Source organism: Apostichopus japonicus, chromosome 13 (assembly GCF_037975245.1).
Source record: "Apostichopus japonicus isolate 1M-3 chromosome 13, ASM3797524v1, whole genome shotgun sequence".
NCBI classification, from domain to species: domain Eukaryota; kingdom Metazoa; phylum Echinodermata; class Holothuroidea; order Aspidochirotida; family Stichopodidae; genus Apostichopus; species Apostichopus japonicus.
Window position 1 is genome coordinate 19,245,410 of NC_092573.1, and position 15,109 is coordinate 19,260,518.

Here is a 15,109-nt window from a genome sequence, read left to right on the forward strand (position 1 = left end):
AAAGTGCCGGTTACCATACATAGAGGAGGCCTATAGGTTTGCTGTAATAGCCTATACTTGTTAAGCTGTTATGTATATGAGCCAGCCGCAAGGATGTGCTTCTATCTATCCTCCATTAATTCATTATTCATGTTAATAAAGGAATGCTGTTTTACAATAATTTGCCATGCTCAACTTATACTCCTGGAAGGAAGTAGATTGCCCAACATGCAATGTGAATGTATTCAGATGATTAGGTTCCATTATACTTTTTAGCTAGAAGCCGGATTGTGTTATAGTATGTGTTTGTGCGTGAGGTTGCCTGCATTGATTTGATTTATTGGACTTCAAAAGTAACAAGGACAGAAATTTTAAACAGTTTCATAAAATATTTATTTTAGAACCAGCGGGTACACATTTTCTTCAAATGTACAGTATTTGTTCCAATATACATTTTTCATGAAAATTACATCTCAGCGAATAATATCGATTGTAATCAATTATTTCAAATTGTCTATATTCTGACCAATTCTTGTTAAGAAAATTAACAACATTTTCTCTATCATGAAAATACACAAAATGTCCATTTAATGGACCATGGCATATTGACATCCTTTACGTCACGTTATACTTAGCTCATATGCACAAAAAGTGTTCGTTCCCCATGCAATATAACGTTCATCCCACAACTTCGCGAAACCGATCCCATGTGTGGTGGTGGTATGCAACTAACATTTCTTCCCAGATATTCCTAATAAAGGTATACATTAACTTGGAAGCTATCGACGTTTGTACATATCATATTTTTTGTAAGCTCGTAAGAAAACACTTATACTTTAATTAATATTCTCAAAATGCAGCAATTGAAAAACATTCTTCGAATGCTATAGCCCACAACATGAAGACACTATAATAACAGATTGGAAGCTTTGACGTCAAATCACGCGAGAAGATTTCTTTACACGGGTTCCGTGGACGCTTTTCATTTAAGAATAACTAATAGCAAAGCTTCAATGTTTCTCCTTTATGAAATTTATTTTACACCTACTTTTAATCGAACATTTTCTCATCGTGAAATTGAACTTAAAAAACTCCTTAACTTTAGCACGACAAATATATTTTTTTTTAGTTATAAATCATACAATTTCAATTTGATGCTGCATGGCTATTGGAAGCAAATCACATTTTGAAGCTATGTGTATAAAACAATTAAGGTGGGATTCGTGAAATTCATCTTAACATTTTACTTGGTAATATCAATATAACATATTTACGACTATTTTGTACAATAATTCAAAATCTGATCATGCGCATGGAACTTCATGGCATTAATGATCGAAGAGTTGCTCGAGTAACCTTTGACCTTTGACCCACAAAAGCAAAGAAAAACGTCTAAGTATTTTTATATTAAGCCGAAGTTTTGAGCAGAAATAAATACTGTGAAATAAGAACAGACATGAAATAGCTGTCGTATTTCTTTGTTCTTTTGAATACGCATACATTTATGTTTTAGAACGTATTTACAAATAATTAAAATAAAAAACAAAATAAAAAATACGCATACAGCATTTGCAGAAGAAATTTCTGGTAGGCTATTTGGTACTTGATATAACATCTTTGTGTATGATGGACGTTGAGTCATTTTACACATTGAAGCGGTAAATAAGATTATAATATATATATATATATTTATATACTTAATTATACAGATTTAACATTTTACAAGTTTTGCATTTTGTTTAACAATTGTTTCAATATGAGTTTAAAAAAAAGAACAGAAAATCCCTTCAGTCTCATAGTGGCCACACCCCCCCCCTCTACCCCTCCCTCATGAGAGTCCAACAGCCTAAATTAAAATAGTGTACAGTTAAATATATTTATCGATACAAATTGAATGCAGGATAACACCAAACAAAAATGGCGCCTTGGCCGTGTGACATGTGGACACAAGAACATTCCATGTTTATATAGGACATTGGTTCCTGAACAATGCATTCTCCATGGAAACAAAATGGATCAATGAAAACAGCCTGTGGGTTTGTAAGTCCCCCCCCCCCCATTCACGTTCCGTTAACCCATTAGCTGTTCCCCTCCGTTCTGTCGTTTTTCCAACCTTTCACAGTTTAACGATGCAGATTATGTGAGTTACACATTAAGTAAATGCACTAAATTTTAAATCTAATAGAGAACGGATATTCCCTGGTTGATGCTAAGCTATACAACTTTGTTGTTACTGTTATGATGTGCCTCACGCCCCCCTCCCCTCTCCTCCCCCTTCCCCCGCCCCATCCCCCTCCCCATCCCTCTCCCCCTTCCCTTTCCTCGCCTGCCTGACCGTCTCTTCTATAGTGTTGTGCATTCTTGGTTAGCGTTGAAACGTTTAATTGCTATCACTTACACACAAATGGTGCTGAAATATCACCACTATTGCTTACGGATTTTCAAAAAGGCATTCTCCCGTCGGTTTTTGATCCTCGGAATCATTTCTAGATTTGAGGAGTGTTCAATTGGGTAATTAATTTTCTCGGTAATGCACAAACAAAACCTTTGTGGAGGATAGTAAGCACTTGTTAAAAATATGAACTTGAGTGACCAAAATGTTCACTTTTGTAGCATATTAGGGAGCAATAATGACGCCTTTTAAATAGAAGCTGTTTAATAATGCCGGCCCTTTCAAATTCTCTCAGCTATACATAGCGATGCTTGCAATGACCCCCCCCCCACACCCCCGCCTCCCCAAAGAAATGAAACGAAAACAAGATAATTCTCTTTCGTTTCTTAGACAACGAATAATCACTGTCGTTTCTAATTGTAGTTAAATAAAGAATAATATTAAACATTCAATTGCTAAAGGTCTTTAAAGCCCTTATTAGACTTGTTCAAGACTTTGGAAAGGATTTTTCTTATCTGCTTGTAATCTGTAGGGCTAAAAAAGAGGATGGGGGAGGTGGGTGGGTGGGGGGGGAGGGGAGGTGAGTCATCGTATGCATCAATGTCACCACCTCTCCTTTAAAATACACCTTCACCCTTTCGGTTTGTGTATCTGCAGTGTATATTGCATTGCAGCACCAAAATATAGATACCCGGTATAACTGAACATGTCACGTAAAGAGATACACAATGAATGCATGTGTACGACAAATGATAGCCATACTACAAATCGTTAAAAGCTGCAAAATCTCAATATTGTCGGAAGATAGTGAAACCGAATAACTGGGAAACCGCCAAACAACGGTTATCGCGGTAAAGATGACTTTCGTTCCCTTCGATTTCAGTAGATCTTCTTCCGACGAAAATGTAGGTTTCTAGGACGGATATCTCTTCTTCAGCTTCATACAGTGCAGGTAATTGGGTGAAAATTGTTAAATTCATAAAAAAAGGCGAACGTTTGGAACGTATACTACACACTTTGGTTTCTCGTGAGGATAATCGTGAGACAGATATCTTATTAGAAGAATCCTTTTAACGATTTATATCGAAATATGAGTCCTCTTCGGATGAGATGGTAAGCTCAACTTGGGTTGGGTTTTTCTGCGGTACATTGTAAAATATCTGATCGGAATTACCAATCATAAATATCGAATAAAAAAAGTTAAAGCGAAGACGATCATAAGTTGGTAAAAAAGTGTCGACCGCGAGATAGTCCTTGATGGAGCAGCATTACCATATATAAGCCTCCATACAACATTATCTTGTTCAAAGACACTAGTCCTATTACGTAATAACGAGGAAGCCTCTGGGTTCAAAAGCTTCATGTCACTGAGGGCGCTTTGTGCTGCTTTTGTAAAGTTCGAATCCCCCGTGGTGATCAAATCAAACACACACGAATCCAAGTAAACGTCTATGACACCAGCTTTCCGGCACTTTGAGACAGCATTGTCTCTTATTGATGCAAAGTTATCCCTCACAGATAAACCTTCGCTAGATTTACCCTCCATTCTCGTCTGTACTAAAAAGTCTGCATACGCTATCCTCTCTGACTCAGGGCAGCCTTTCACGCAGAGCTGAATGTCGTTCATGCCACGGCTGCGAATGAGTTGCTCGGGCATTCTTATAGCGAATGTTATGTATTTGCCCACCTGCCTGACAATGATGATGGTAGCGATGTGCTTAATATGAATCTCGATATGTTCTCCTGGTATATTGGTTGTTATGGAGACGGTTCCCGACCGTCTGCTCCCGTCGATAAATGTGTTTGGTAAGGAACCAGATCGAACTTCGTACATCTTCTTCTCCGTACACGGTACATTTTCTTTTATGATGACGACCAACTGAAATTAAAGACAAAATGATAAATAAAATACATCATCAACGGCAAGAACAGGGAAAGCAATAACAGAGATAATCATTTCATTGATTGTGATCTTGGAAGGAAGAGTAAACAAGCAGTTTTAGCCACAATTTAACATAAATGAGTCGAACATTTTGATATCAACTTGTGACTACAGTCAGATAATTGATTTCCAAAGGATTGGTAAACATGTGAGTAAAAAAGTATTGTATGTTTGGCTACAGTTCAGAAATCTTTGTTAGAACATCACTCTCCCCTCTTGTTATTACTTTGTCTGTGATTCCTTTATTTTGCTAGTTGGTTCAGATTAGGCGTATTAATTCAAACGTACAACAGATACTCTTGTAAATATCAAAGGTCTCGCGTGTACGATGCCATACACTTGTATGTATCGAGGAAATGTTTCGTACTGTGCAGGTTAACAGGAAGAGAAATGTTCCGTTCTGCTGTCTAAACTATTGACATATTTTTTTTTGGCAATATTGTTTAAAACCTCAAAGGATCTTAAAAATAAATTTTCAAACCAAACAGTTGTGAAATAATATAATGAATTTCTTTTGTCTTCTTCCTGAGTCATGATTATCTTCACGTAAAAATAGTAGAGAGACAGAGAGAAGAAGAAAATAAGTGCCACATTGTTAGGCAGATCTTTGAGGTATTTCTTTATGCCTGTCAATCAGAGAACGTTATTCGGTGTGACGTCAGACAACTCGTCATGCGATATGTTGCTCCGAACGTAACACTCAAGGAATTTTAAGGAGGATGAATGGGGAAGACAAGTTATGATTCATTAAATTTATGAATTAAATATTATTCTATAGTTTAGCATTTAGTCGTATATATAAGTAACACACAATGTCCTTTGCATCCATCCACCACCCCCATCCACAAGCCTGGGGTGAGTATTTACTTTCTTGTTTTGCCTCGTAGTGTCGATTCCAAACGAATCCAATTTGTAAGCATTGTTTGCATACAATTCGCTGGTCCCGAATATATTCTAATCGCGTAGATATTCCTAGTATCTGTCAAAAACATGCATAGCGCCATCTTCTTCATCGTAAAACGCGTGCGTAACTAATAATGCTCTCCCTTATCAGTTCGTTAATGTTTTGGCTGGCTGTGCGGTCTTCCTGACTAAAGGCTACGATTAGCTAGATCGATTTTATCGATTACTGCAGATCAGCGAAAATTACTTCACACTCTCTCGCATCGCAGCTCCTTTCAGAACGTACGGAAGTAGACGAAAATACTTTAACTAAATCGCAGGAAGGGGAAGAGCTGATTGAATCACCAAAATTAAGTAGAAGCGACAGGTGAAAAGCACTTGTTCTATAAGCCGAGTACGACGCGCGTTCACAGTGCACAATACGTGTGTGTGCTAAATGCGTGTGCAATTCACTACAAATGCATACAATTCGGATGATCAAAACAGAAGTTGTTTAATTGAATGCAGACTGTGTACAAAATAGGCCTACTGGCACCTACAGTCGGAATACAGGCGGATTCTAGTACAAATTATTACAAACGGCATGTATGTATGCATGTATGTATGTATGCATGTATATATATATATATATATTTATATACATATATTTATATATATATATATTGACTAAGGGTTCTACCAAATATTCGCTTACAGATATAAAAGTTTTTAAAAGTCAGTAAAGACAGGGGAAACAGAAGTGAACACAAAAGGTTAAAAAGAACTGTAGACGAAATTAAACAAGTAAAACTGTTGTGAAATCAAGTGAGAAAGATCGTGATAGCATTTATTCATGGACTTATTTATACAAATTAATGCGAACTCTTGGGGCGCCGATGTTTGTTATTAAATAAGGAAACATGCAAGCAGCTTATTTATAGAACTCGTCCACGTAATCTATGTTTGTTGTACGGTTTAAGTGACGAGTAAACATTCTTGGCACAACCCAAGATCTCGAGCACGAGACACCGAGGATCAACACCTATATTTATGATTACCATATACATGAGCCTGATCTAAGCAGGTTTTTAAAGTTTCTTAGAGTTGACCAGCGATACGCACAAAATTCGAAATTTTACGTATATATGTTGTGCCTTTGCGTGTATGGTTGGTTAGCCATCACGGACGATATTTATACGGGTTAATGAGTTCTTTGACGCGTAGAGCAACCAACGGAGAAAAACCGCGCATTACGCCTTGGAGTTAAAAGTCGGCCTGCATGTGTGAATATATTGTCAATACGAGAGTTAAAACGATAGAGTTTGTATCTATCCGGGCAGAATTAGCCATTTCCATACATTACATACATTGCCATATCGGTATACTGTGTCATCTTCATTACTTACTTTTGCATACACATATACTTTACTGTTGTGTGCTCTCGATATGCGCGTACTAGTAAAGGAAACTAGGCTCTACATAGCTGCTGAAGTCTTCAAATGATGTATATTTCGTGGTTTTATATTAATGATACAATTAAAGTCTACATACTGGCCTTCAATCCATTTTTATGGTCGTTTATATACTTTAGCATAGGTTAACAATGAAAAGCGTCATGAAATAGCCGTGCACGATTGCATCGCAGAAACGTGCAAGAAAACCATACGGTCGTAGGGCATGTGACCCTATGAGCAACCCCCCGCCCCCACCTCAACGATCTACAAGAACTTGCTATATGTATGTCTAACATGAAATCCACTATGTTTTGCACCGTTTCCAACATGCTGTCAATGTCATGTATCATCACTATGATACATACGGCAATAAGCCTTGTCGTGTCCCAATATCTACCCTTATTCTACTACCCCCCCCCCACCGTCTACCCTCGACAAAAAATTGTCACTTTATAAATTGGAACTGTTATATATATTCCGAGAGTGTAGCTTGTCCTGAAGGGATGACATTAGGCACAAAAGAAACTTTCGACAGACCGCTAAAAAACACTGCTTATGAGTCCAGAGTTTAATTTCTAGATACAGCACATTTAATTCGTAAGAAACGATTTTTAAACACCAAAGGCACATTAACTGAAGTGGCTGGACTCCTTAATCTAACCATGGAGCTATAAACAGAACTCCATGATCTAACGGACAGACCATTCGGTCAGTTCCTCAGACGTAAAACACAACTCAATAGAGAAATAACGTAAGATTTGTATGGCCTCATGCACGTGACATGAATACGATTCATTGCACATTTGTCAAGGTCCAATGATGTTGAACATTATCCAATTATGCTCTTTTGTTTAAATGAAGTTCAAAGAACATGTTTTTGGTAATGTTATTTGAACTTATCCAACTATGTATTACGACTAATATTTAGGTTTTGTGCACAGAGGAAGCCGGCGTCATCATCAATTCGGCCTTAAAGGAGCACACCAGCATATTTTGAAAGCTGAATGTCCGGAAAACTGGATTTTCTTCTTGTATTTTTTTTTTTGTGGGGGGGGGGGGGGTGTACCAGAGGACCAAGTGGCAGTATCTAAACGTGCCAAAAGTCAACAGCGTTCATTGTGAAGGCCATTTGCTTCTTTTGTGCAGATAATCGGTTCCCTCAGCGGGAGAAGAACCATCGTCCATTTCCAACATTCTTGGAGCACGGCATGTTACTACGCCGTTAGGCTTATAACATACAGGCTAAACCCTTTCTCTCTCCACCTCTCACTCTCTCTGTCACAAGTGCACGGAAAATTGATTAAAAAATGTGCGTACCCGCTTTGGAGCAGCACGTTTTCATGTGTACGCTATATTCGTGTTTCAAGTATATTTATATATATAGCCTATAGTAGGTTCATACGTGAGAATGAAATTAAATTTCAAGATTGGTTTTTAAAGCATGAGTGAGCAATTGCGGAACTTTAAGTAATACGGATCAACTATATATCTATATGTATGTATATACGGCTGGGCTTACGACCAGCAGTCAAAATCAAGCACATTTGACTAGGCTTCATATTTGCCTCTTATGAGCCATGCAGCGGTATTTAATAATTGAATTCATTGCACAATAACAGCCCATCTTGAGCACGCGACAATGATGTAAAATACACACGAAACGGTTAACAAGACCGCTGGGCTTACGCCATGAGCTATCTTCCATAGTATTCATGTTAAGCCGACAAACGCATCTCGCACTATTGAATTAATATACTGCAAGCGAGCGGTGCGAGATCAGACCGAAAGACAGTGAGAGGGAGAAAGTGAGAGGTGGAGAGGGAGAAAAAGATAAGTTCCCGCCGGCTAGGTATAGCATTTTGCTCCCATGGACAGGGTATAAGTACCGATGAAAACGTCATTCCAGAAAAACGCAGGGCTTGGGGCGACAGCGGTTTGCCTTTTAAGATTCTTGCCTGCCTTCATCATACCCAATTCCCAACTTGAAGCCAATAGTCAGATGAAATAACAACGAAGGGTCAAGGGTCACACAGAACTGGAAATTACTTGGTCACGTCGTGATACAGAGATGATTCTTGGACGCGGTTCCCAGCTCCCCTTATAACCTTACCTAATTCCTGCCAATTGTTTTTCACAGCATTGTATGAATTAGTAACGTCGTAAAGAACGAAATGCGGAGCAGAACCGCGCAGTTGTATAGCTCGGTGTTGTGAACAGGGTAAAGCGATTGTTGAACCATAAACTATATATGGCCGAAGTACGACCCAAAGGAGAGATTTTCTCTTTCTCTTCGAAAGAAATATTGGTATATATGAGCTTGAATGGGTCAAATTACGAGCGACAAAAAAAAGAAGAAAGAAGCATATCTCTAACATATAGGCATTTGTATATGCAGTATATATTAAAGGTAAAAGCGAAGAAGATTTGTAGAATGATTTCTATTAAATATTAAGTCTATCGAACTATTGCACAGTGTTTGTTTATTTTTCATCGGTGAAACAATAATTGATTAATTAAATTAATTACACACACACACGCAAACAAAACAAACGCTAACATACACAAACACACACAAATACGAATGCATGAGAAAGCTTGCCTTGAATCACATTTCATCTGCATGCAATATTATAATTCCCCTTCACGTCTGTTCACGCACAGTTGTGTTTGTGTAACGTGATTTGTTGTTTGAATTTCATTAAATTCATTCACGAAAACAACTTACCCTTTTCCACTTCATGAAATTTATACAAGACAGAGACGATCGCGATGAATTTTCATGAGCTGATAGGGTAATTTGAGCAGGGGTATAAACATCTTGATATGTGTCCGACCATAAAACAAAACAGCTTAAAAAAAAGGGAAGCAGAAGAAAAAACACAGAAGAACAAACAGACTAGGAAACGTTTCTTTGCAAATGTGTCTAAAAATGAGAATACGCAAAAGGCTGCGATATAGTGAACCGGAGGAGGGGGGGGGGGGCTGAGACATAAATGGCTACCGGTAGAGCCAACTGCGCGCCGTCTTCGAGCCGGTGTGCCGATGTTCAGATATGCAAATGATTGAAACACTATCATCGGAAACGCTCATCTGAAAAATGTTGAGGCCAATTATATAGACAAGGGGGGTAGGCCTATATAAGGTCAGAACTTTCCTGTGATGCATTTATTCTTGCACTAAACTGTTGTAATACATGAAAAGAGGGTTTTCTATACTTTTCTGCATTAATTCAATCTGTCGTTAAATTAATATCGTTTGAGATGATACTGTGACATATTATCTGATAAATATAAATGTCATATCTAGTACAAGAGTTCCTCCTGATAAACTTTAAATTTACCCAAGTACCATACCCTACACATTATTAATAAAATTATTAATAAAATAATACTGTAGGGTCTAGGATAGCTTTTCAGTCAGAGGTTTTCTTAATGTCAAATTATGGATGCTAAACTATTTACCCTCTTTAATACACCAAAGCAAAGCCATTGACAGAGAAGATTCCATACAAAACTATCGTCCGTTTATCTGTGGGCTGCTGCTACATATAACCAGCTAAGCTGTTTTCATCGGGGATACAAACCCCTTACTGTGATTTCATTCCACACGATGCTAACTGATTTCACCGCCGACCCACCAAACGACAGAAGAAAAGAGAAAGAATAAAAAAATATATATAAAAAAAAGCCCAGCATCGCAACCGACCACAACGGCTTTCATTAGAAACTGTCCCTGCGAGGTGTTGAATTTTATAGCGGCCAAGTGTGTTTTCTTTAGCCTAGGCAGCAAGGATCGCAACCTATTGCAAAGCCCTTTTGGATTAACTGCTTGCAGGAATTTCGAAGAGCAAAAATAATGTTGTAACCAGAAGCACGTACACCTCAAATTTTTTGCCTTAGCGCAGTGATATTTCTTCACCGCAATATTTACGAGGTGGATTTACGAGCGAGCGGCCTGCTCCAGTTGATTCATTAGGCATTAACGATTCTTTATAACAAGTTACAAACGAGGCATGTGGGTAGTTTGCGGGTCGCTTTTCTTTTCTTTTTTTAAAAGTTACGACCAATCAGACGTGAGAAATTGCTAAAAATATTGACCTAGAGCAGGAAACGGGCAACCCTAACACGTTGAGAAAATAAACATGAACATGACATAACGTATACTGTTTTTGCATTATAATAGCATATCAGAGACAGAAACAACATGTCAGTTGACATGCTAATTTTGGAGTCTTGTTTTCATATTCGCGTTCACAAGTGTATATACAGTAGCTATAGTATCAGTATGTATCAATCTCTTACACAGTGGCATAGTCTCGGATAAGTCGCAGTTTTTTTCTTATTTTTTTATTTTTTATGCTGCTTAACATTCAAAGTGAAGGTGACATTCTTTCCCATTATTATCATTCGGTAATAACATCAATTAACCAATTTTACAATATCAGTCGTGAGCAAGTTATAAAAAGATCGCGAGAATCAAATCTAAGTGAAGAGAGGGGTAGAAACCCTCTCATATAGTGTCTCTATAGATCTGGTATCTCTAACGGTGCACCGTCTAGAGGCGCCGGGCGGGTGGAGGGCTGGGGTGGGGTGGGACGGGAGAAGGGTTCCTTCTGTTAAAGGTCAATGATTACCGGTACGCGTTTGGGGACAACATACAGTAATTGCACCAATTTAAGTGTTGTAGCAATGATGGTTAATATGTGGCCTACAATTTGGCATACATATGTAGGCTTGAATTGTTTCATCGGTGTAGCTACTCCCTAGTAATGAGGACAGCAGTCACAGCACATAAACTGGATGATGCCCTCTGCAAAAAGGTCAAATGTTACTGGCTTCAGTGTAAAGTACGTCTATTTAAATAGTGCAACAATATCGATGAGGACAGGCTTGTCGACATATATAGTACACAAGTGACTTAAAATTCACTTCACATAAATTGCTCAACTTGAGGCTGCGTCCCTTTTATAGGGCGTCCCTTCTTTGTTAGCGCCCTTTGTCAATAGATGAAGTTTGGGGTACACAAGAACCAAAAATAGGTCATACATGTAAATGAAGAAGAGAAGGGGGTCGTTGGGGTGGGAGAGTGGGAGGCAGGTAAGGACAGAACGCAATGGGTACTCGTATAAAAGGTAGAACTCGTGCATGGAATAGTATAACATGGCAACCAGTCCATACGGTCCAAATGAAGGACATTTCTTCATAAAAGCTTGTCCTCCATTTTGTTATTGTGTTTCCTAAGCGTACTATATAACGACGTATACATTTCGTGAAGAGCATGTTATGCTTTCAAGTCCATTGATCATCATAAAATGATATTTTACGTTTGTCTCTGAAATAGGTTAACATATTTTCCATGGCGTAACAGCCAGTAAGGGTTGGATTTGTTTGCTTTTCTACGTGGTCACATTCATTCATTGAAGCCAAGATCCCATTCTTAACAAGCAAGAAACTTAAAAAGACATCAGTCAAACCCCCCCCCCCTCTCTCTCCCAAAGGAATCACAAAAATTCTTCTTGGCTATAGACTCTAATAATAAAGCTTATTACTCAACGCACGAAATCCACGCACGTTGGGGCGGTCAATAACCGGGACCTGTTCAAAACCTTATGGAAATTCCGTTGCTATGGTAACATTGCTTCCCGCACTGAATTGTCAATCTTTGCTAAGTTATTGGATAACACAACACCTTACGTGATTTTTCTTCGTCGAGGATCTGCTAAATATTGAATTTTCCATCGAAAGGCGTGCTACTATACTTGTTCCCAGGCGATAGCCTCTCCAAGCACACTTGTGTCTGTTTTTCAGCATCCATGCGAAGGCATACTCCATAGTCTCCACTACACTGCAGTCATACACTTTATATGTTTTTTTTATCATGGCCAATCTGGTTGCCTTTCGTTTCCACATAAGTATAAGGGTAAACGTATGGTATTAAATAATATAAATTAGCCTGGCTGTTTGTAAATGTGGTAAAATTTTGCTGTTAAATCGGACGATTCGATGACGTATAAATGAGTTCATTACATTATAGTCATGAATGACTTTAGGCGATTCATTGATATACGTCAAAGAGCACGTTCCTTTTGTCTGACATGAGTGTTAACTTAACTTGAAATTATGTTTCATATTTACAATACTCCTTTAAATGGCAAGGTGCATGCATGACGTTTGATCTTCAGGTCAAACTATCCGATACATTATTTTGTTTTTAATTTTACTTCTACTTTACTCTGATTTAAGATGATTTCAGTGCACAATAAATTCCTATTGATCTCTCTGTGTCGATTCTGAAATTCTGAAGAGCTAGCATATTGATGCGTGTGTGTGATTGTGTGTGTGCGTTAAACTACTACAGAGTTCAACTATTTCATTGATGAGCCTCCGATGTCTTGTGGGTAATTACCCCAAATAAAAGTGGAAGAAAATGTAAGCTTGCACTGATAGGAATGAAAAAATAATGTTCTAAAAGAACAAAGTACAAACTAACATAATTGACTAAGTCTTGCTTATATCAGGACGAATGAAGGTAATCGACTGTTAATATCGACTGTTGTCTTCTTGCTCCCCTTTAACCACCCCACCCCTGCGTCGTTCCCCAATATACCCCCCCCCCACTTGTATGAACCCTCGTAATAATCTGTTAAATTAAAACTCACACGCGTCAACGCGCTGTAGCGACCACTTCACCACAAACATAGGCCGAAAATGTAGGTCAAATGGCACGAATTAGCTTTTTCTTTGTGGGAGTTCTTAACCTCCCCCCCCTTTTTTGGTACAATGAAATTCACACGTAATTGCAACGTCATATTTTCACGCAATTAGAGGACATGGTACGCCAAAAGGGTCACCGAGTTCAGTGGCGTGCGCAAATGCGCCATCCCATACCCCATTCGTCAGTCGGGAATCAAGTCGTTTAGCAGGGGAACGTATTTATGCATTAGACGAATCCTCCGTGCCAAGGGCGCCCTCCCATAAAAGTTCGTGCCCTTGCCTAAATTAGTAGTGGGAATTTCGAATCACCCCCCCCCCCCCCCATCACATATTTGAATTCAGTGTACGTCGCTGATCAAACCCTGTGAAATTTGGCGTTGAAGATTGGAATGAGATGGAATTTAAAAAAATATATATTTACCTTGGATGTAGCCGTAGCACCTTGTCCATGTGTGAGTGGTACGTTCGTAACTTGGACGGCCAAGTATTCATTAAATACTAATGGCCAGGCCCCGGCCGCTTTGCATGTTAAAAACGTGTCATCGAAAGTTCTGAGGTGCGGGTCACCAAAGAGGCCGCAATGTCGAAAATTGTTCGTACCCTTCCAACGGCACATACTGGACTCCGTAGTGTGGGTCGGCACCTCTGGCGTAACTGTTCTGGTGTCTGCACAATAACTTTTCATAAGATCTGGTATAATCGTCATAGTTGAATGGTAGGTCAAATCTCCACGGCACGTGCTGGGATCGATACCATCCACGCAATCCTTAAAACGAATCACCGCCTTGCAGGCTTGTCTGTTTTGTCCGGTGAGGTGAGTAGATTCCTTCGAATACTGGGCTGAACAGTCTTTAAGACGACATTGACCCCGACCTGTCGCAAACAAAAAGAGAAAATCACATTTAAAGAATATACATTGTAATCACATTGATATTGTTACGTTACGTTTAAGTGAAACATATCACATAATACATTCCCTTATATATAGTATAATGGGGTATCTCGTGTAACAAAATATTTTGGCGACGACAGATGCAGTGACATCTTGATAAAGATATATTTATTATCTACAAGTTCAGCTTCCAATTACCGTTCAAACCAGATTCCAATTACCGTTCCAAAATTTACACATGAACGACATTGAACTGCCGATTGGGTCTGAAACGGAGACCTGAAGTAGTTACTTATAGTGATAAATAATACCAATACTCGAAAATAAAAACAGTGCAGACGATACGGGTATCGACCAATTCGGGCATGCGCGTGTGAAGACGGAAGGAATATAACTCATAAACTTTTCAAATTCAAAATTGTGATCCAAATCGGATTGCACCTGATTAAACAAAACTTTATCGTCAATATCTATTTACCCAATGCAGTGCAAGCGATTCCTCAAGGGGTACAATACTTTAAGGGTTCAAAACGAGAGGTAGGGGGGTGGGGAGGGCACATCATGGAATGTACTGATTGCCACCCCCCCCCCTTTTCACGGCGGTTCACCTGAAGAGGACAATGTTAACAGGTTACCACGTGGTCTAGACACGGTATAATGAGGGCGCAGTTGCTGCGAGAAGACGGGCAACTGAAGAGTGAAATAAATCTAGAAATTACAAATCTCTGGCTTGTGAGACTCCCTTCTACAAGTACGGACAAGAGGACTCCAAATCCTCTTGGCGACCACCAACCCATGGCTTGGTAGGAATGGCAATCCCCTATCGCACGACCCATGGGTTGTCCCTACATGTCA

General features: G+C 38.9%; 1 protein-coding gene across 2 annotated transcripts in view; it reads right to left on the reverse strand.

Annotated features, from left to right (window-relative positions):
* Positions 1 to 348: 348 nt before the first annotated feature.
* The window catches only part of LOC139978511 (repulsive guidance molecule A-like), a 49,841-nt gene continuing 35,080 nt past the window's right edge, over positions 349 to 15,109 (reverse strand). For both annotated transcript variants that reach the window (XM_071988798.1, XM_071988797.1), the window contains 2 exons: positions 13,784 to 14,235; positions 349 to 4,250 (listed from right to left, as the gene is read on the reverse strand). In XM_071988798.1, the coding sequence (XP_071844899.1) occupies positions 3,549 to 4,250; positions 13,784 to 14,235 (1,154 nt within the window). In that variant the 3' untranslated portion in view covers positions 349 to 3,548. The remainder of the gene's footprint in view (positions 4,251 to 13,783; positions 14,236 to 15,109) is intronic.